General features: G+C 42.4%; 1 protein-coding gene across 5 annotated transcripts in view; it reads left to right on the forward strand.

Annotated features, from left to right (window-relative positions):
* Positions 1 to 23,883, forward strand: part of LOC127852290 (putative protein tag-278) — an 82,022-nt gene that overhangs the window by 35,906 nt on the left and 22,233 nt on the right. For 4 of the 5 annotated variants that reach the window (XM_052386212.1, XM_052386242.1, XM_052386222.1 and 1 more), the window contains exons 7-10: positions 5,519 to 5,619; positions 7,639 to 7,992; positions 21,996 to 22,156; positions 22,458 to 22,642. In XM_052386212.1, the coding sequence (XP_052242172.1) occupies positions 5,519 to 5,619; positions 7,639 to 7,992; positions 21,996 to 22,156; positions 22,458 to 22,642 (801 nt within the window). The remainder of the gene's footprint in view (positions 1 to 5,518; positions 5,620 to 7,638; positions 7,993 to 21,995; positions 22,157 to 22,457; positions 22,643 to 23,883) is intronic. The other variant, XM_052386233.1, reaches the window with a different exon arrangement.

The raw sequence follows: 23,883 nt of genomic DNA on the forward strand, positions 1-23,883 counted from the left end.
CTGACAGGGACACTGGCACTGACCGGGAAATGAGGTAGGTATTACTGGGTCATACATAAGAAGGCTCTTGCTAAGATGTCTCCTGACAGGGACACTGGCACTGATAGGGAAATGAGGTAGGTACAACTGGGTCACACATAAGAAGGCTCTTGCTAAGATGTCTCCTGACAGAGACACTGGCACTGAGCGGGAAATGAGGTAGGTACAACTGGGTCATACATAAGAAGGCTCTTGCTAAGATGTCTCCTGACAGAGACACTGGCACTGACCAGGAAATGAGGTAGGTACAACTGGGTCACACATAAGAGGCTCTCGCTAAGATGTCTCCTGACAGAGACACTGGAACTGACCAGGAAATGAGGTAGGTACAACTGGGTCATACATAAGAAGGCTCTTGCTAAGATGTCTCCTGACAGAGACACTGGCACTGACCGGGAAATGAGGTAGGTATTACTGGGTCATACATAAGAGGCTCTCGCTAAGATGTCTCCTGACAGAGACACTGGAACTGATAGGGAAATGAGGTAGGTACAACTGGGTCATACAAAAGAAGGCTCTTGCTGAGATGTCTCCTGACAGAGACACTTGCACTGATAGGGAAATGAGGTAGGTACAACTGGGTCATACATAAGAAGGCTCTTGCTTAGATGTCTCCTGACAGGGACACTGGCACTGAGCGGGAAATGAGGTAGGTATTACTGGGTCATACATAAGAAGGCTCTTGCTAAGATGTCTCCTGACAGAGACACTGGCACTGACCAGGAAATGAGGTAGGTATTAGTGGGTCATACATAAGAAGGCTCTTGCTAAGATGTCTCCTGACAGGGACACTGGCACTGACCGGGAAATGAGGTAGGTACAACTGGGTCACACATAAGAAGGCTCTTGCTTAGATGTCTCCTGACAGAGACACTGGCACTGACCAGGAAATGAGGTAGGTACAACTGGGTCATACATAAGAGGGCTCTTGCTATGATGTCTCCTGACAGAGACACTGGCACTGATAGGGAAATGAGGTAGGTACAACTGGGTCATACATAAGAAGGCTCTTGCTTAGATGTCTCCTGACAGGGACACTGGCACTGAGCGGGAAATGAGGTAGGTACAACTGGGTCATACATAAGAAGGCTCTTGCTAAGATGTCTCCTGACAGAGACACTGGCACTGAGCGGGAAATGAGGTAGGTGCAACTGGGTCATACATAAGAAGGCTCTTGCTAAGATGTCTCCTGAAAGAGACACTGGCACTGATAGGGAAATGAGGTAGGTATTACTGGGTCATACATAAGAAGGCTCTTGCTAAGATGTCTCCTGACAGGGACACTGGCACTGACCGGGAAATGAGGTAGGTACAACTGGGTCATACATAAGAAGGCTCTTGCTAAGATGTCTCCTGACAGAGACACTGGCACTGATAGGGAAATGAGGTCGGTACAACTGGGTCATACATAAGAAGGCTCTTGCTAAGATGTCTCCTGACAGGGACACTGGCACTGACCGGGAAATGAGGTAGGTACAACTGGGTCATACAAAAGAAGGCTCTTGCTAAGATGTCTCCTGACAGAGACACTGGAACTGACCGGGAAATGAGGTAGGTACAATTGGGTCATACATAAGAGGCTCTTGCTAAGATGTCTCCTGACAGGGACACTGGCACTGACCAGGAAATGAGGTAGGTATTACTGGGTCATACATAAGAGGGCTCTTGCTTAGATGTCTCCTGACAGGGACACTGGCACTGACCGGGAAATGAGGTAGGTACAACTGGGTCATACATAAGAAGGCTCTTGCTTAGATGTCTCCTGACAGAGACACTGGAACTGACCAGGAAATGAGGTAGGTACAACTGGGTCATACAAAAGAAGGCTCTTGCTAAGATGTCTCCTGACAGAGACACTGGCACTGACCGGGAAATGAGGTAGGTATTACTGGGTCATACATAAGAAGGCTCTTGCTAAGATGTCTCCTGACAGAGACACTGGAACTGAGCGGGAAATGAGGTAGGTATTAGTGGGTCATACATAAGAAGGCTCTCGCTAAGATGTCTCCTGACAGAGACACTGGCACTGATAGGGAAATGAGGTAGGTATTACTGGGTCATACATAAGAAGGCTCTTGCTAAGATGTCTCCTGACAGAGACACTGGCACTGACCAGGAAATGAGGTAGGTACAACTGGGTCATACATAAGAAGGCTCTTGCTAAGATGTCTCCTGACAGAGACACTGGCACTGATAGGGAAATGAGGTAGGTTCAACTGGGTCATACAAAAGAAGGCTCTTGCTAAGATGTCTCCTGACAGAGACACTGGAACTGACCGGGAAATGAGGTAGGTACAACTGGGTCATGCATAAGAGGCTCTTGCTAAGATGTCTCCTGACAGGGACACTGGCACTGACCAGGAAATGAGGTAGGTATTACTGGGTCATACATAAGAGGGCTCTTGCTTAGATGTCTCCTGACAGAGACACTGGAACTGAGCGGGAAATGAGGTAGGTATTACTGGGTCATACATAAGAGGGCTCTTGCTAAGATGTCTCCTGACAGAGACACTGGCACTGATAGGGAAATGAGGTAGGTACAACTGGGTCATACATAAGAAGGCTCTTGCTAAGATGTCTCCTGACAGAGACACTGGCACTGAGCGGGAAATGAGGTAGGTACAACTGGGTCATACATAAGAAGGCTCTTGCTAAGATGTCTCCTGACAGAGACACTGGCACTGACCAGGAAATGAGGTAGGTACAACTGGGTCATACATAAGAAGGCTCTTGCTAAGATGTCTCCTGACAGGGACACTGGCACTGACCGGGAAATGAGGTAGGTACAACTGGGTCATACATAAGAAGGCTCTTGCTAAGATGTCTCCTGACAGAGACACTGGCACTGACCAGGAAATGAGGTAGGTACAACTGGGTCATACATAAGAAGGCTCTTGCTAAGATGTCTCCTGACAGAGACACTGGCACTGAGCGGGAAATGAGGTAGGTACAACTGGGTCATACATAAGAAGGCTCTTGCTAAGATGTCTCCTGACAGAGACACTGGCACTGATAGGGAAATGAGGTAGGTACAACTGGGTCATACATAAGAAGGCTCTTGCTGAGATGTCTCCTGACAGAGACACTGGAACTGACCGGGAAATGAGGTAGGTACAACTGGGTCATACATAAGAAGGCTCTTGCTGAGATGTCTCCTGACAGAGACACTGGCACTGAGCGGGAAATGAGGTAGGTACAACTGGGTCATACATAAGAAGGCTCTTGCTGAGATGTCTCCTGAAAGAGACACTGGAACTGACCGGGAAATGAGGTAGGTACAACTGGGTCATACATAAGAAGGCTCTCGCTAAGATGTCTCCTGACAGAGACACTGGCACTGATAGGGAAATGAGGTAGGTATTACTGGGTCATACATAAGAAGGCTCTTGCTAAGATGTCTCCTGACAGAGACACTGGCACTGACCGGGAAATGAGGTAGGTATTACTGGGTCATACATAAGAGGCTCTTGCTAAGATGTCTCCTGACAGAGACACTGGCACTGACCGGGAAATGAGGTAGGTAAAACTGGGTCATACATAAGAGGCTCTTGCTAAGATGTCTCCTGACAGGGACACTGGCACTGACCGGGAAATGAGGTAGGTATTACTGGGTCATACATAAGAAGGCTCTTGCTTAGATGTCTCCTGACAGAGACACTGGCACTGAGCGGGAAATGAGGTAGGTATTACTGGGTCATACATAAGAAGGCTCTTGCTTAGATGTCTCCTGACAGAGACACTGGCACTGACCGGGAAATGAGGTAGGTATTACTGGGTCATACATAAGAAGGCTCTTGCTTAGATGTCTCCTGACAGAGACACTGGCACTGAGCGGGAAATGAGGTAGGTATTACTGGGTCATACATAAGAAGGCTCTTGCTAAGATGTCTCCTGACAGAGACACTGGCACTGATAGGGAAATGAGGTAGGTACAACTGGGTCATACATAAGAAGGCTCTTGCTAAGATGTCTCCTGAAAGAGACACTGGCACTGATAGGGAAATGAGGTAGGTATTACTGGGTCATACATAAGAAGGCTCTTGCTAAGATGTCTCCTGACAGAGACACTGTCACTGACCAGGAAATGAGGTAGGTATTACTGGGTCATACATAAGAAGGCTCTTGCTAAGATGTCTCCTGACAGAGACACTGGCACTGATAGGGAAATGAGGTAGGTACAACTGGGTCATACATAAGAAGGCTCTTGCTAAGATGTCTCCTGACAGAGACACTGGCACTGACCGGGAAATGAGGTAGGTACAACTGGGTCATACATAAGAAGGCTCTTGCTAAGATGTCTCCTGACAGAGACACTGGCACTGATAGGGAAATGAGGTAGGTATCACTGGGTCATACAAAAGAGGGCTCTTGCTAAGATGTCTCCTGACAGAGACACTGGCACTGACCGGTTGAGTGGAACTGAGCGGGAAAGGAGGTATGTAGAACAGGGACATACATAAGAGGCTCTTGCTAAGATGTCTCTAGACAGGGACACTGGAACTGACCAGTTGAGTGGAACTGATCGGGAAATGAGATAGGTACAACTGGGTTATATGAGCTTGGAGCTAGCCAGTGCTTACTGCAGTGCTCCGCCTAGGTATTAATAGAAGGGCCCAGCTCCCTGCCCCATAGAACTTCTGCTATGCTTTTCTTTTATCTGATCACCATATGAGTCGCATTGTGAGAAAACTGGGCATAATGCATGTGCGTAAAGTGTTGTCCCAGATTAGCCTGTGCAATCTGCACAGGCTAATGAGGGACGACACTTTCCACTTTTATGACATTTGTGTTAATGAAGTCTCTGCTTAGCAAAAATCCAATTTATGCGGACAGAGTCGTCCCTCATTAGCCTGTGCGGACTGCACAGGCTTATATGGGACGACACTTTACGCACATTTAAACAAAAAATGTCATAAAAGTGGAAAGTGTCGTCCCAGATTAGCCTATGCAGTCTGCACAGGCTAATCAGGGACGACACTTTCCGTCTAAATTGGATTTTTGCTAAGAAGAGACTTCATTCAAATGAAAAATGTCAAAAAAGCAGAAAAAATTGTCATTTTCTCAGAACACGACTTATTTATTTGCATTATCGGCACTACATGCTTTTGGCAAAATAAATCCAATCATAAATACATAAACACAGTGATATGAAGTACAGCTTTACAGAGAATCATTGTAAACAATATTGATTATTACTACACCACAATATATAGTATAGGAAAGTAAGTCGTAGCGTACAAATGATGTTGATAGATGATATAAAAATAAATTAAACATATAAATAGCAAACCTTGACAACTGTACATGTCTTTTATGTAGTAGTATGGGCCGAAAGGTCATTTGTAGTGGTTCTTTAATTTCAGTTGTTTGTTTTAAAATATTACTGCTGTACATTTCAGGGTAAGTTTGTTTAAGGAAAAACTTATGCTTTTTTTTAAATACAGTATTTCAGACATCAAGTCTTGTTTTTATCGTACAGGTACAGTAGGTCACCTAACAGGAGCAGTTCCCCTGAACTTACAAGGTCAGCTGAGAGGTCAAGGTCATCTGCAGACAGGTCGCGGTCTAGAGACAGACCCAGTAAGTTACTGACAAAGACCAATCGCAAATCAAATTGAATTGTTACATTCCAGTATATTTACTGCCTTTGTTCTAGCGTTTGTTACATTGAAGACCATAATGAAATTTTATGTAAGCATAAGAAATGGCGTTCCAGATCAGCCTGTGCAGTTTTCACAGGGTTATCAGCTACAACACTTTTTAAATTTCGTTACTGGTTAATAATATTTCCAGAAATAAAAATATAATTTTGTCAAATTGATTTAACAACTGTCAGTAGTACACTGCAGCATTATTAAAGTCTGAGAGTGATTCAAAATATTCACAGCATGTCTCGTGTTGTCCCCAAATGACATCATACTTTACTTTTGGTTCGAAAGTAGTCGGATATATATGAGTTTACGTAGTGTTGCACACATGTCACTAACATTTCAAGACAATTAAAAGCAATAATCATGATCAGTATAAATGACAAATAACAAAGGAAATTAATGCATACATCATATAATTAGTGTGCTTGCGTTATTCAACGTTGAAGAATACCTTTTAGATTAAAAAAAATACAATTTTATTTGTGTATTGAATGTCCCAGAAAGAGTGTTTGTAAATTAGAGTTCAGTCTACTCACGAAGATGAGTACATGAAACATGGCTTGATTGATATGTTAGGGGATCTGTTTATGATCAGATTCATGTGCATATTCTGCTTTATTATGTTTGTTACACTGTACAGTTTACTTTCATGGCATGTTCATGAAATGGAACATATCTAAATATGTTAATTTAAGTTTAATACATCAATGACACTCCAGTACATATGTAAATAGTCTGACATGCTTATTGAGCTTTTCGTGCTAATTGTTTGCCATTTCTGTAATCAACCATATGTTAAAATGCCATGCCCCAAGCCCTCCTGGGTCAAACACTTATAATTGAGGCCTGTGAACTATTCAACTGGCCTTTACATTTAGGCCTCTCGTAGGCCAGTTTTGCCTGTAAATGTAGGCTTCTTGTAGGCCAGTCTGGCCTGTAAATGTAGGCCTCTCAGCCAGTCTTGCCTATAAATGTAGGCCTTTCGTAGACACGTCTGGTCTGTAAATGTGGGCCTCTCAGCCAGTCTTGCCTGTAAATGTTGGCCTTTCGTAGGTCAGTCTTGCCTGTAAATGTAGGCCTCTCAGCCAGTCTTGCCTGTAAATGTAGGCCTTTCGTAAACCAGTCTGGCCTGTAAATGTAGGCCTCTCAGCCAGTCTTGCCTCTAAATGTAGGCATTTCATAGGCAAGACTGGCCTGTAAATGTAGGCCTCTCAGTCAGTCTTGCCTGTAAATGTAGGCCTTTCGTAGACCAGTCTGGCCTGTAAATGTCGGCCTCTCAGCCAGTCTTGCCTGTAAATGTAGGCCTCTCAGCCAGTCTTGCCTGTAAATGTAGGCCTCTCAGCCAGTCTTGCCTGTAAATGTAGGCCTTTCATAGTCCAGTCTGGCCTGTAAATGTGGGCCTCTTGTTGGCAAGTCTGGCCTGTAAATGTAGGCCTTTGTAGGCCAGTCTTGCCTGTAAATGTAGGCCTTTCCTAGGCCAGTCTCCTGTAAATGTGGGCCTCTTGTTGGCCAGTCTGGCCTGTAAATTGTGACGGCTGTATGCCATGTCTGCTTGTGGGCTACAATGTCTAATCTGAGATGGCATTGTACACAAATGATTATTAAGCCCAGTTTCCTCAGAACGAGGCTCATTTTGGTCTATATTTTATTGAAAAGACAAGTTGTGTTCTTAAGGCAAATTCATTCTTAATGGTCCTTACGCTTTCCTGTGTTGAAGCAAAGTGAAAATAGCTATGTGCAAACAGCATAAAATCAGAACAGCTTGTGAGTGACTAACAGCCTGTTCAGGCTTTATACTGTTTGCTGCTCATTAGTATCTTAGGGTTGTAAATGAAGTCTTTAAAACTGTAATCTAGTAAAGAAGGTCTTTTATTTAATCAAATTGTCTAATGGACCAAAAATGCGTAACAATGCATATCTGAGAGGGATAATTGATAATTCTCTGCAGCTGGTGCAGACGAGCTCTCCGCGTTGCAAAGCTCATTTGACAAGAAAACATGGCGTGAAATCTACCGTGAAGTCAGAGAAGAGGAAGACAGAAGCCCGTCCTCACCTAGACCTTTAAAACGATCTCTTAACGAAGATTTTGACACCGTGAACAGGTCAAATTTCTCAGGTCAAAGGTCAAGGTCACCGCCACGAGGTCAGAGTGACATGTCCAGGTCGAGGGAAGGGGACAGGTCGTCCTACGTTGACCACAGGCATTCGGGGTCAGAGAGGGATGATCACAGACAAAAAAGGTCCCCAGAGGTCGAAAGGTCAAGGTCATTTGAGAAAAGTCAGAAGTCTGACAGGCAAAGAGGTATTTGTTTTGTAAGCAACTTATGTTAGCATAAGTAGTAAGTTAGATTATAGGATATGTTTGTCTTTTTTAGAATATTGGAAATATTTACTGTAAAATAATAATCTACACAATATTATAAACTTTGTAGAAATGTCCCATTGGTGGTCCTCTACATAAATTATTCCGGTCTGTGGCATAAGTGAGTAATGCCAGATTAAATTGTTTAACCCTTTACCACTTAGATATGAAGACACTGATGAGCAGCAAACAGCATAAAACCTGAACAGACTGCGAGTTACTCACAGGCTGTTCTGGTTTTAAGCTGTTTGCACATAGCCATTTTAACTTTGCTTCTTATGGGGGAAAGGGTTAATAACAATTTCAAACCACATTGTCTCTTTAACGACTTAGTTATAGACAGGGACAATCTTCAGGTGGTCTTCTTCACAAATTCTGACCTTCTTGTAGACATATGAACCACAGTCTGGGAAACTGGGCCCCGTGCATGTGTGTAAAGTGCCGTCCTAGATTAGCCTGTGAAGTCCACAGAGACTAATCAGGAACCACACAATCTGCTTGCACAGAATGTTTGATAAAAGGAAGTTTCTTCTTAAGAAAGATCCAGTTTAGGGGGGAGTGTAGTCCCTGTGTAATCCAGTTTAGGTGGGAGTGTAGTCCTTGTGTAATCCAGTTTAGGGGGAGTGTAGTCCCTGTGTAATCCAGTTTAGGGGGGAGTGTAGTCCTTGTGTAATCCAGTTTAGGGGGGGAGTGTAGTCCCTGTGTAATCCAGTTTAGAGGGAAGTATAGTCCTTGTGTAATCCACACAGGCTAATCTGGGATGAGACTTTAAGCACATGCATTTACCCCCATTTTCCCAGTGTAAGGCCCATATATTACATATGTTATTATAAGTCATACTGGAACTGACTGAAAAATAAGTCATAAAAGCATTTCACTCGTGAGCTTCATTCTGGAAAAACTGGGGTTAATGCATGTACCGAAAATGTCTGCCCAGATTAGCTTGTGCAGTTGGCACATGCTTATCAGTAACAAACACTCCCCCTTAACTGGATTTTTGCTAAGAAGAGACTTCCTTTAAATCAAACTAAAATACCATGACAGCTAAAAGTGTTGTCCCTGATTAGCCTGTGTGGACTGGAATAACATTTAACATGCATGTATTAAGCCCCATGTTCCCAGACTGATACTCATTTATATGAAGTGGAGAGTCAGCTCTATTAACTACTGCAGTGAAAGATACAAAGTGATACTATTCCGGATTAACTAATAATTACAGTTATAATCATATCAATTAATTTATAGATTAATTGCATGACAAGAATTAAGATTTGTTGAGGTTAAATTATAAAGCACATTAATTAACAGTTATAATCATATCAATTAATTTATAGATTAATTGCATGACAAGAATTAAGGTAGAAAAAGAATGTAGAATGATCAGATGCAGAGTTGTCAAAAACAAAATGACGGACATTGGCAAAGTATTTTTTATTATGCCCCCCTTCGAAGAAGAGGGGGTATATTGTTTTGCGCATGTCGGTCAGTCGGTCCGTCCGTCTGTCCGTCCGTCCGTCGGTCCTTTCACGGAATGGTTTCCGGATGATAACTCAAGAACGCTTACGCCTAGGATCATAAAACTTCATAGGTACATTGATCATGACTCGCAGATGACCCCTATTGATTTTCAGTTCACTAGGTCAAAGGTCAAGGTCACGGTGACTAGAACCAGTAAAATGATTTCCGGGTGATAACTCAAGAAAGCTAATACGCCTAGGATCATGAAACTTCAAAGGTACATTGATCATGACTTGCAGATGACCCCTATTGATTTTCAGGTCACTAGGTCAAAGGTCAAGGTCACGATGACTCGGCACAGTAAAATGGTTTCCGGATGATAACTCAAGAACGCTTACGCCTAGGATCATGAAATTTCATAGGTACATTGATCATGACTCGCAGATGACCCCTATTGATTTTCAGGTCACTAGGTCAAAGGTCACGGTGACTTGACAAGTAAAATGGTTTCTGGATGATAACTCAAGAACGCTTATGCCTAGGATCATGAAACTTCATAGGTACATTGATCATGACTCGCAGATTACCCCTATTGATTTTCAGATCACTAGGTCAAAGGTCAATGTCATGGTGACTTGATACAGTAAAATGGTTTCCGGATGATAACTCAAGAAAGCTTACGCCTAGGATCATAAAACTTCATAGGTACATTGATCATGACTCGCAGATTACCCCTATTGATTTTCAGATCACTAGGTCAAAGGTCAATGTCATGGTGACTTGATACAGTAAAATGTTTTCCGGATGATAACTCAAGAAAGCTTACGCCTAGGTTCATGAAACTTCATAGGTACATTGCTCATGACTCGCAGGTGACCCTATTGATTTTCAGGTCACTAGGTCAAAGGTCAATGTCATGGTGACTTGATACAGTAAAATGGTTTCCGGATGATAACTCAAGAAAGCTTACGCCTAGGATCATAAAACTTCATAGGTACATTGATCATGACTCGCAGATGACCCCTATTGATTTTCAGGTCACTAGGTCAAAGGTCACGGTGACTTGACACAGTAAAATGTTTTCCGGATGATAACTCAAGAAAGCTTACGCCTAGGTTCATGAAACTTCATAGGTACATTGCTCATGACTCGCAGGTGACCCTATTGATTTTCAGGTCACTAGGTCAAAGGTCAAGGTCACAGTGACTTAACACAGTAAAATGTTTTCAGGTTGATAACTCAAGAAAGCTTACGCCTAGGAACATGAAACTTCATAGGTACATTGATCATGACTGGCAGATGACCCCTATTGATTTTCAGGTCACTAGGTCAAAGGTCAAGGTCATAGTGACAAAAAACGTATTTACACAATGGCTGCCAGTACAACTGACAGCCCATATGGGGGGGCACGCATGTTTTACAAACAGCCCTTGTTGTTTCCTAACTTTTTAGAATGAAATCACTTTTTATATGTATGCTTAAATAATATTAAGTTATATTACATGAAATATTTTCTAAAAAATCTAATTAAATTCAGTAAAACGCTGTGTATAACGCACATTAATGTATAACCCGCATCTACTTTTTGAAGCAAAAAAATCGGGTAAAAAGTTTTTGAAGCAAAAAAAATGGTGGAAAAAAAAAACATTCAATTAAAAATGGCTACCCTGTTTTTCATTTTCTACTTCATATTTATTGGATTTAAATGTTGTGTACGTACCTGAAAAAATTAATGTTAACTTTATAAAGTTTGTCCATCTATATTCAGATCATACATATAACACAATTATTAACATAGTTACAGTTAAAACAATGGGGAACAGAATGGTGCAAGTTACCGTAATTCGATAACTGAAAACGAAAAAAAATCTCTTGGCATGGCTGTAGTGGTGTATAACGCGCATCAAGTTTTTAAAATTAAATTTTGGGGTTAAAAAAAGTGCGCGTAATACACAGCATTTATGGTACTTTTTTTTGTTAAAAAGTGAAAGACTAGAAACTGCAAGTGAAAGAACACAATCTGAAAATAAAAGTAGAAATTACTTGACACAGTTTTTTTTATAAAGAATGACTAATGCGTAGATCTCTGGATTTATTATGCCCCCGGTAGGGTGGCATATAGCAGTTGAACTGTCCCTCAGTGTGTCAGTATGTCAATCAGTCTGTCCGTCCGTCTGAAAAAAAATTAAACATTGGCAATAACTTTTTCACTATTGAAGATAGTAACTTGATATTTGGTCTGCATGTGTATCTCATACAGCTGCACATTTTGAGTGGTGAAAGGTCAAATGTCAAATTTATGGCGTCTGTCCGTACGAAAACTAACATTGGCCATAACTTTTTTAATATTGAAGATAGCAACTTCATATTTGGCATGCATGTGCATCTCATGGAGCTGCACATTTTGAGTGGTGAAAGGTGCAGGTCAAGGTCATCCTTCAAGGTCAAATGTCTAATATATGGGGTCTGTCTGTCCGTCCAAAAACTTTAACATTTGCCATACCTTTTTCACTATTGAAGATAGCAACTTGATATTTGGCATGCATGTGTATCTCATGGAGCTGAACATTTTGAGTGGTGAAAGGTGAAGGTCAAGGTCATCCTTCAAGGTAAAATGTCAAATATATGGCGTCTGTCCGTCCGAAAACTTTAACATTGGCCAAAACTTTTTCAATATTGAAGATAGCAACTTGATATTTGGCATGCATGTGCATCTCACGGAGCTGCACATTTTCAGTGGTGAAAGGTGAAGATCAAGGTCATCCTTCAAGGTCAAATGTCAAATATATGGCGTCTGTCCGTCCGAAAACTTTAACATTGGCCATAACTTGTTCACTATTGAAGATAGCAACTTGATATTTGGCATGCATGTGTATCTCATGAAGCTAAACATTTTGAGTGGTGAAAGGTGAAGGTCAAGGTCATCCTTCAAGGTCAAATGTCAAATATACGGCGTCTGTCCGTCTGAAAACTTTAACATTGGCCATAACTTTTTCAATATTGAAGAGAGCAACTTGATATTTGGCATGCATGTGTATCTCATGAAGCTGCACATTTTGAGTGGTAGAAGTTCAAGGTCAAGGTCATCCTTCAACGTCAAAGGTCAAAAAAAAAATCAAAGCGACGTTATCATGAAGCTGCACATTTTGAGTGGTGGAACGTCAAGGTCATCATTCAAGGTCAAGGTCATCCTTCAAGGTCAAAGCTAAAAAAAATAAAATCAAAGCGGTGTTGTCATGAAGCTGCACATTTTGAGTGGTGGAAGGTCAAGGTCATCCTTCAAGGTCAAAGGTCAACAAAAAATAATTGTTAAAAGCTGCGCAATAGGGGGCATTGTGTTTCTGACGAACACATCTCTTGTTTATTTAGTGTTAACCCTTTTAGTGTTAACCCTTTCCCACTCAGAATCAAAGTGAAAATGGCTATGTGCAAACAGCATAAAATCAGAACAGTCTGTTCAGGTGTTATGCTGTTTGCTGCTCATCAGTATCTAAGGGTTGGAAATGAAGCCTTAAAAAACTTGAATTTAGTAAAAAAGATCTTTGATTAAATTTAACTGTTAGTTACTAAAAATGGGTCAAATAAGTATCTAAATGGTGAAGGGTAAAGATGCTTGAAGTATTTAAAGTGGATCAACGTTGCAAACCTCTGATGCACATGGCATGTTTAACAAAAATATAAAACTTTCAATTTTATGCAGCCAAGAGACATTGACCTGCAAAGCATGATTGTTTTACCTTGAAAGCATGTAACAAATACATAAAAAGCATTGATTTTTGTTTTGTGAGTTTACCAATTTTGTGTAAATTTTGAACAACTTTTGAAGAAACTTGTAAAAAAATCGGAAAACACATGCTGATTTTCCCACTTTTACCGGTCTAACCATACCATTCTCAAAATGGTGAAGAAAAATGCAGATATTTCCGAATGTTGTGAACATAAATGTTTATATGAGCCTTGTTTTGGGAAAACTGGGCTTAATGCATGTGTGTAAGATGTCATTCCAGATTAGCCTGTGCAAAGGTTTATCAAGTACAATATTCTGCCTTTACTGTTTTTGTTGTTTTTTGTTTTAATATCATAAATACGTTACCTGTTATCTCTAGCTTACCCCTTTCCAAGGGAGTTATTTCATCCGGAAAATATTCAAGCGCTGGGAATCGTCCACCTCTATAAGAATCCAAATCAGGTTAAACATAGTACAATGCAACCTAACAGGAAATCAAGAACCACAACTCATCTTTCCTTTCCGGATAAAACCATGTGCACGCCTATTTTAGGCTCAGGACTTATGTGTTCTTTTCACTGTGTTTTTGGCGGAGTTTAAAAGGATAAAGTTTATTTATCTTTTATTTGTATCATTCGGTTTATATTTCTATACTTTTTGTTGCAGTAATTGTCATATTTCTGCTTTTGCTGGGTTTCTTTGTTTGCATCGTCACTCATGTACATGACGTCATGAGCACGTGAACCACGAGGAATTTGTGCCTATTCCCCAATAAGTAATTGAGGTCAATTGGACAGCGTTCTTTGTGTTTACATTTTGTGGTTTAACTTTTTATTTGAATTTATAATCATTAATTTGTTTTTTTGTAGGTTCTTTCTGTTTCTTTTATTTCAGAATGAACTTACAGGATAGAGGTTCTTGTGGTCATATCAAAGCAAGGTGGGATTCCCACGATACTTGCTTGGCATGTACCGGGTGCACATTTAATAACAAATGTGCGGTTTGCGATTTGTGGGCTTACGACGTATGGACAAAAGCAGGTCGCCGGAGGACGTCGATCAGCCGCAAACGCAACGAACCTCCATCCGACGTTGATTACCCGGTGACTCCACTGGTCAAGGATGACCAGCGGTTTTGTCAGTCACCGGGTACCGGGCAAGATGGTGTTGTTGTCAGTCGATCGTCATCAGATCTTATGACTCACACCATGCATACCGGCGACATTGATCATGGAACGACTGGATCAATGTCAGACCACATGGCAGCCGCCATTCTACGGTCTTTGTCCGGTGACGTAACCGGTCATAATATGACCGGCCGGTCACCGGTCCGGTCCGGTCACCGGTCATGTCACCGGTCTGGTCCGGTCACCGGTCCGGTCACCGGTCCGGTCCGGTCACCGGTCCGGTCACCGGTCCGGTCCGGTCATTGATCACCGGTCCGGTCCGGTCACCGGTCCGGTCCGGTCACCGGTCAACAGTCATCAGTTGGGCCTGCCACCGATAACACCAATCGCCGGTCAAGAAGAACTCGGTCTTCATCATCGGCGTATTCTTCTACATCCGATTCGTCGTCGAATACATCGTCTTCATCAAGGAGTGGACATCGGACACGCTCTTCTTCGTCGAGCAGTTATCATCGTCGCGGCGCTCATAAGCGATCACGTCGTCACTCACGGAGACGGTATTCCAAAAAATCTCGATCACATCGCAGCCGATCCACATCTCGACAGCGCAGCCGATCCAGATCTCGACATTGCAGGAAACGAGGACGTCGGCAACGTTCACGTAGACAGCATCGGACTTACCATACGTATAGTCGTTCACCATCGTGTTCCGTTATGGAATCGCATGTTTCCATGCCAAATGTGTCGGTTCCAACGTTGACTGCCACACGTATTGCATCTTCAGGAGCTCATCTCACTACTACGGCGTCAGTGTCAACACCACGAGTATCATCTACAGTATCTAGTCGTGTACTCCCTACAGCTACCCTGTCGAATCCTGATACACTATGGATACAGAATTCAGCGGGACATTTTGTACCGGTCAATGCTGATAATTTACCTTCTTCCGGTTTACATTATCAGTTTACTGACGTCGGGGATGATCATTCGCTGTTACCAGACAATTACAATCCGGTACAAGATATTCTCACTTCTGTTCCTGCTGATTCTATACAAACCGCTGGTGTTGTAGAGAGTGAGGCTGATTCAGATGCAGAATCTAATGTTGAGACGGATCAATATTTAGCTCCGATTGGTCAGATCTATGAACTGATGTTTCGTACTCTTGGTGAAGATTACTGTCCAAGACCTGCTGAACTGTCTTCAGATGCGACGATTTCTGTGACAGAACAACTTTTTCGTACATTTGATCCCAACAGGGTTATTAAGTCGACGGCTCGTCCTGACCCACGACTTCCCATTGGTTCTACTGTTCTATCTGTTCTTCAATCATTGGAATCAGCTAATAAGACTATTCCAAAACGAGGAGAAACATGGAAAATTCCTAAGGAACTAGCTGATCCAAAACACCAGGAAGGTAGTAAAAGTTACAAACCTCCTGTACCACATGCAACATCTGGGTTGGATTTTTCAAAACTTCCGGTTCCAGATCCGGACATAAGCAAGCTATCTCTTGTAATGCCAAGTGGTTCCAATTCAGTTTCTGTTCCGTTTTCAATGTTGGAAACTTGGGAAATGAGGGAACGTAGATCATTAGGTTTGACTAACCAAATTGACTTCATGCTAGCGACAATTTTACAAATGGTGTGTGATTGGTCGGAATCTGTTCCGGAGGAACTCCGTGATTTGTTAATTCATCTCTCACGGACCACACTGGCCTTATCTCACACTTCTGCTTCTTCAATGTCCGAGATGCTAAGGATTCGTAGAGATCTTATCCTTACTTCTTTACCTAAAGATTTTCTGTTGGAACCTGGTATGAACTCGCTCAGAACAGCTCCTCTCACATCAGGGTTTCTTTTTGGTGGAAGGATACAAGAAGCAATCACAGCTGACAAGGATGACCAACTTCATGCTTCTTTAGCTAGAAACAACTCTGGACAACGCCAAGGGGTCTTTAAGCATCCTGCTTCTAGGCCACCAGCAGTTCCAGCATTCAAGACGGCTAAGAGAAATAACCTTTTCTCTAAAAAGCCTTCTTTTAATCCACGGTCAGGTCCTAATAGGCAGTCTTCCTATAACAGACCTTCTTTGTCACACAAGTCTTCTAATAAAGATTCTGGGAAAAAGGGCAAACCCAAGCCGGGACAGAGGAATTTCAAACCTTCTACCGGCAGGGGCGCACCTCCTGCTTATCAGCCCTAGGTCCCTTCCCTTTCTACCGCCACAACCTCCGATGCCGGAAATACCAGTCGGGGCCAGACTTTTCCACTTCTCAAATCGATGGCTTCAAATTACTTCAGACGCATGGGTTCATTCTCTTGTGACAAAAGGCCTGACTTTTCAATTCGAAAAAAGGCCTCCACTTTCTCGCGTCCCTATAGAGCTGGTATCTCGGCATCCACATATTCCAGAGTCCATTCTCGGGCTCTTGGAAAAACAGGCGGTAGAAAGGGTTCAAGATCCTTATTCTCCAGGATTTTACAGTCGTCTTTTTCTTGTTCAAAAGAAAAATGGTTCCTGGAGACCAGTAATAGATTTAAAAGTGTTCAACATGTATCTCCTCAAACCAACTTTCAAAATGGAGACTCCTTCTTTCATACGGGAATCCATCAAACCCCTGCACTGGGGGGTGTCTTTGGATCTGGAAGATGCTTACTTCCATGTTCCTATACATCCCAACTACCGAAAGTACTTGCGATTCGCCTTTCAAGGCCAAGTCTACCAGTTCCGGTCTATGCCTTTCGGGTTGGCGACAGCCCCACGAGTTTTTACCAAACTAATGTCGGCAGTCGGATCACACCTCAGAGTTCACGGGATTATTCTTCTTCAGTATTTCGACGACTGGCTCTTACACCAGCTCGATCGTCAATTGCTTCTGTACAACCTAGAATTCTCTTGGAAGGAGCTCCTCTCGTTAGGGCTCCTTCTCAATGCAGACAAATCAGACCTCATTCCTTCACAGGACTTTACGTTTGTGGGAATGAATTTCTTGACCCACATCAATCGGGTCAGAGTGTCTATTCAACGTATATCAGACCTTCTGATGAAGGTCAACTGGGTTTTGTCCCAATCTCATATAACAGCTCAAGAATTCCTCTCTCTCAACGGTATCCTGAGCTCAGTAGCAGACTTTGTGCAGTTGGGACGTCTCTTCCTACGTCCTCTTCAGCACTATCTCTCAGCTTGTTGGAAATGGTCTCCAGGCAATCTATTAACACAGATTCCAATCCTTCCCTCCTTAAGGTCTCATCTTCAGTGGTGGCTAGACGAGGAGACTCTGTTGGCAGGAGTACCCCTTCTTACCCCGCAACCGTCATTATATCTAATAACGGATGCGAGCAAGGAAGGGTGGGGTGCTCACCTGGAACCTCTCAGTCTGATAATTTCAGGGTTGTGGTCTCATCAGGAATCTCACCTTCATATCAACAATCTAGAAATGCGAGCAGTATTTCTAGCTGTATCTCATTTCCAATCACATCTTCGAGACTCTTGTGTGATGGTGTCAACAGACAACACATCTGTGGTGGCTTACATCCAGGCACAGGGGGGAACACATTCTCAATCCCTGTATCTGGAAACCAGAAAATTACTTGTTCTTTGCAAAACACTCAACATTCATCTGCTGGCAAAATATATACCAGGTCGCCTCAACGCCCTGGCGGATGGTTTGTCTCGCAAACACCAGTTACTTCCATCGGAGTGGACACTTCATCAAGAAGTGACCAACCAGATCTTTTTCAAGTTCGGTTATCCCCTGGTCGATCTATTTGCAACCAGACACAATCACAGACTTCCTCTGTATGTGAGTCCAGTTTACGATCCAGCAGCGTGGGCAATCGACGCGCTTTCGTTCGCATGGGACCAACTGGACGCTTACGCCTATCCCCCACCCATTCTAATTCCCCAAATATTGGGAAAAATCAGGGTGAGCTCTTGCAGGATACTCCTGATTGCCCCTTGGTGGCCCAGAAGATCTTGGTTCAACGATCTTCTCAGTCTCCTGTACGATTATCCCAGGAATCTTCCTCACAGGTCAGATCTTCTGTCTCAAAGCGGCAGACTACATGCGGACCCAAAAATGTTCCACTTACACGTCTGGCCGTTATCAGGCAATCTTTGCAGAAGAAATGTTTTTCTGTCAGGGCTTCAACCCTCGTTGCTTCGGCAAGGAGAAAATCCACCAGAGCAGTCTATGATGCTCGTTGGAAACTCTTCTCCAATTGGTGTTTTCGAGGGAAAATTAATCCCCTCAATCCCTCTGCTAGACGAATAGCGGATTTTCTCATTTATCTTTTTGATGATAAGAAACTTTCTCTTAGTTCCATCAAAGGATACAGATCTATGATTTCGCATACATTGGCTTTCACTAAGTCTTCACAAGTCTGTGCTGATCCAGCTATTTCAGAACTTGTTCGAGCTATGGAATATAGTCGTCCTGTATCTCGTACACTTGCTCCTAAATGGGATTTAGCTTGTGTGCTTGGTTCCCTTATTAAGGCTCCCTATGAACCTCTTGATCAGGCTTCATTACAATTCCTAACATGGAAGACCGTTTTCCTTCTTACTATGGCTTCAGCCAAACGGAGAAGTGAAATTCATGCTCTTTCTATCGAGGATAGTCATCTTCGTTTTGACTCTTCTGATGGTTCTGTTACATTGTTGTGTCAGTCAGGATTCCTTGCTAAAAATCAACTCCCCTCTATGGCTTCCAAACCCTTCAAAGTTCCAAGTCTATCTAGAACTTGTGGACATGAAGATGATGATAGACTCCTTTGCCCGGTCAGGGCTTTGAAGTTCTACCTTAAAAAGGTAAAGTCTATTCGAGGTTCTCGCAAGAGACTTTTCATTCCATTAAAAGGGGGGGGGCGATGTGTCTGCGGCTTCTATTTCTCGTTGGATAGCCTCGACTATAAGGAAAGCTTATTCTTCTCTTTCATCGAGGGATTTATCCCTGTTTAAGATAAGACCGCATGAATTAAGAGCTCTTTCGGCTTCGTGGGCTTATATTAATCAGACCCCACTATCTGAAGTGCTTCAAGCTGCTTTCTGGAGGAATCCGACCACCTTCTCCTCTTTTTATCTTCGTTCTCTTGAGTGCCAACAAGACAATTTGTATAAGTTGGGTCCTCTTGTAGTGGCTCAAACTGTAGTTTCTTCTATGGCGTAAGTACACTGGTGCCATCCGAGAATTAAGTACTATACTGTACTAACAAAGATTATAAGAGGACTTGATTCTACTATCTCTGGCTGTAAACCCTCTATATGGGTTTTGCTGTGATGGGAAAAAATATGCGAACCTTCCCGCCGCAGCTGCAAAATCAGCTAGAGATAACAGGTAACGTATTTATGATATTAAAACAAATTTTCTTAAGTAAAATTCATTTTAATTATTAAATACTTACCTGTTATTGGTAAGTCCCACCTCCCACCCCGCTCATCGCCTTTTTATGTTTGCGTAAAGGAAAGATGAGTTGTGGTTCTTGATTTCCTGTTAGGTTGCATTGTACTATGTTTAACCTGATTTGGATTCTTATAGAGGTGGACGATTCCCAGCGCTTGAATATTTTCCGGATGAAATAACTCCCTTGGAAAGGGGTAAGCTAGAGATAACAGGTAAGTATTTAATAATTAAAATGAATTTTACTTAAGAAAATTTGTGTTAATATGAGACTTTCTTTAAAATAAGATATGCAATTTATGGGTATTAAGCGGAAAGTGTCTTCCCTTAACATCATGTGCAGATTGGGACAACTCTAGACACATAGAGCACTGTTTGTTGAAAGGGCTGCTCATATATTACATCATGTGCAGATTGGGACAACTCTAGACACATAGAGCACTGTTTGTCAAGAGGGATGCTCATATATTACATCATGTGCAGATTGGGACAACTCTAGACACATAGAGCACTGTTTGTTGAGAGGGCTGCTCATATATTACATCATGTGCAGATTGGGACAACTCTAGACACATAGAGTGCTGTTTGTTGAGAGGGCTACTCATATATTACATCATGTGCAGATTGGGACAACTCTAGACACATAGAGCGCTGTTTGTTGAGAGGGCTGCTCATATATAACATCATGTGCAGATTGGGACAACTCTAGACACATAGAGCACTGTTTGTTGAGAGGGCTGCTCATATATAACATCATGTGCAGATTGGGACAACTCTAGACACATAGAGCACTGTTTGTTGAGAGGGATGCTCATATATTACATAATGTGCAGATTGGGACAACTCTAGACACATAGAGCGCTGTTTGTTGAGAGGGATGCTCATATATTACATCATGTGCAGCTTGGGACAACTCTAGACACATAGAGCGCTGTTTGTTGAGAGGGCTGCTCATATATTACATCATGTGCAGATTGGGACAACTCTAGACACATAGAGCGCTGTTTGTTGAGAGGGAGCTCATATATTACATCATGTGCAGATTGGGACAACTCTAGACACATAGAGCACTGTTTGTTGAGAGGGATGCTCATATATTACATCATGTGCAGATTGGGACAACTCTAGACACATAGAGCGCTGTTTGTTGAGAGGGATGCTCATATATTACATCATGTGCAGATTGGGACAACTCTAGACACATAGAGCGCTGTTTGTTGAGAGGGCTGCTCATATATTACATCATGTGCAGATTGAGACAACTCTAGACACATAGAGCGCTGTTTGTTGAGAGGGCTGCTCATATATTACATCATGTGCTGATTGGGACAACTCTAGACTCATAGAGCGCTGTTTGTTGAGAAGGCTGCTCATATATTACATCATGTGCAGATTGGGACAACTCTAGACACATAGAGCGCTGTTTGTTGAGAGGGCTGCTCATATATTACATCATGTGCAGATTGGGACAACTCTAGACACATAGAGCGCTGTTTGTTGAGAGGGATGCTCATATATTACATCATGTGCAGATTGGGACAACTCTAGACACATAGAGCGCTGTTTGTTGAGAAGGCTGCTCATATATTACATCATGTGCAGATTGAGACAACTCTAGACACATAGAGCGCTGTTTGTTGAGAGGGATGCTTATATATTACATCATGTGCAGATTGGGACAACTCTATACTCATAGAGCGCTGTTTGTTGAGAGGGCTGCTCATATATTACATCATGTGCAGATTGGGACAACTCTAGACACATAGAGCGCTGTTTGTCGAGAGGGATGCTCATATATTACACATTTTATTGTGATGCTTTTTTTAAGTTTTCATACAGGAATTGACTAAAACATTTAAAGGGTAGCAGATTGAGCAATAAGTAATGAAATAATGTCACTTGTGAAACATTGTGAGCAAAAACCAAGTAAATTATGTTAGTACAATGATTTAGCTTCTAGAGTGTGTAATTTATTCTAATTCACATTTGTTTGATTAATGTACAATAATTTGCCTTATATAAATTTAGTATCGGAAATCTGCTTTTGGGGATATTTTCTCCCAATGTGACCTAAAACTCTCCTAAATAAGTGAAGAAAATTAATCAAAGAAAAAAGCTTTCTTTTCAATTTGGACTCAATTTCATGATCATCAGTTGACCTGTGTGTGTATTTTTTATTGACAAAATGTGTTACCAAGAGTCAATAACAATGTACCATCTATTTCTTGCAGCAGGTGACGTGTCCCCACATGTACAAGATCTTCTGAACATGCTCAGTGACAGTCGACACTCCCTGAGGGACCTGCAAGAGGGCAACCTGGGCCCTGAGAGGCCCCGTGCAGGGGTCTACAGCAGCCCCATGCCTCTAGGGGCCAGGGATAGGAAGAACGAGGTGAGTGCAGGGGTCTATGGTAGCCACATGCCTCTAGGGACCAGGGATAGGAAGGATGAGGTGATTGCAGGGGTCTACAGTAGTCCCATGCCACGAGGGGCCAGGGATAGGCTGTGGTGGATGAGTTAGATGTGGATTGATAGTAGGCTAAATGATTTGCTTCTTACTACGTTTTCATCATACACCCTTCTTCCATTATGTAGGGGTTTTTTTTTTTTGGGGGGGGGGGGGGGCTGTATGGAAATCACAAAGGTCAGTCTGTATGTCCAAACATCTGTCAAAGGTCTGACTTACTCTGCAGGACATGTCAAGGTCAGCCAGTAGAGATGTGCCTCGAGAATCTCGGCTAAGTCATTCTCAGAACGACTCTTCGCGTGCAGGATACCTCAAGGGCCTCCCCATGGACCGAGCGGAACTCTACGAGGACAGACTGAGACCTGAGCTCAACGACTCCCTCCGCAGTGATGACTCTCAACTGTCTCAGAGGTATGTGGTACTTTTGTCTTTCTTGGGCAAAGTTGGGGGAGCAGTGCTCTGGGGAAATGGGGTTTAAAGCATGTTCATTAAGTGTTGTCCCAGATTAGACTGTGCAGACTGCACAAGCCAATCTGGGTTTGACACTTTCCACACATGCATTATTGCCAGTTGTCCCAGAACAAGGCTCTTGTATATTGTACTTCAGACTGCTTGTATTCTGGCACCCGGTTGTGCTCCCATATATTGTACTTCAGACTGCTTGTGTTCTGGCACCCGGTTGTGCTCCCATATATTGTACTTCAGACTGCTTGTGTTGTGGCACCCGGTTGTGCTCCCATATATTGTACTTCAGACTGCTTGTGTTGTGGCACCCGGTTGTGCTCCCATATATTGTACTTCAGACTGCTTGTGTTGTGGCACCCGGTTGTGCTCCCATATATTGTACTTCAGACTGCTTGTGTTCTGGCACCCGGTTGTGCTTTCATTCATGGGTATTTAATCATCTGTGATTATTACACTGCTGAAGAGTTTACCCTTTCCCACTTACAAGCAAAGTTAAAATGGCTACTGGCAAACAGCATAAAACCAGAACAGCCTGTTCAGGTTTTGTGTTGTTTGCTGCTCATCAGTATCTAATGGTTGGAACTGAAGCCTAAAAAAACTTGAATCTAGTAAGAAAGGTCTGTAATTAAATGTAATTTTCTAAGGAACTACAAATGCTTCAAAATGCCTATCTAAGTGGTAAAGGGTTAAACTTATAAAGAACCAATATGACTGAGCTGAAGCAAAATTGCAGACATGAGGAAGAAATTTTATTGTAGATGAAAACACAAACGTTTTACCTATGTTAAGTGGCTGAGCATTTCTTATTCTACTAATAGGCTTAATGAATGAAGTCTTTGGTTTATTAATTGTTATAAAAAGCTTGAGTAAATATTTCAATTTCTATGATTTGAGCAATCTCAATGTACAATGAACATTGTTGATGAATATTTACATGTAGCAATCTTGTGCAGTGCCACATATTTTAATCTCCCATTCAAGAGTGGGCTGACTTTGTTGGTAGAATCAGCACGACAAATCAGACAATTGTTTTTCCTGGCATAGCCTAATAACTTATGTCCACATTGGCATGATTTTTCTCTTTTGCCATTCTTCCTTCCTCTTGATTTCAGTAGGACAATTTTCGGTACTGACATGTGCACTTAGTACTTGTAAACCAGCTCACACGGGGAAAGTATGACAACTAA

Source organism: Dreissena polymorpha, chromosome 1, assembly GCF_020536995.1.
Source record: "Dreissena polymorpha isolate Duluth1 chromosome 1, UMN_Dpol_1.0, whole genome shotgun sequence".
Lineage (NCBI taxonomy): Eukaryota > Metazoa > Mollusca > Bivalvia > Myida > Dreissenidae > Dreissena > Dreissena polymorpha.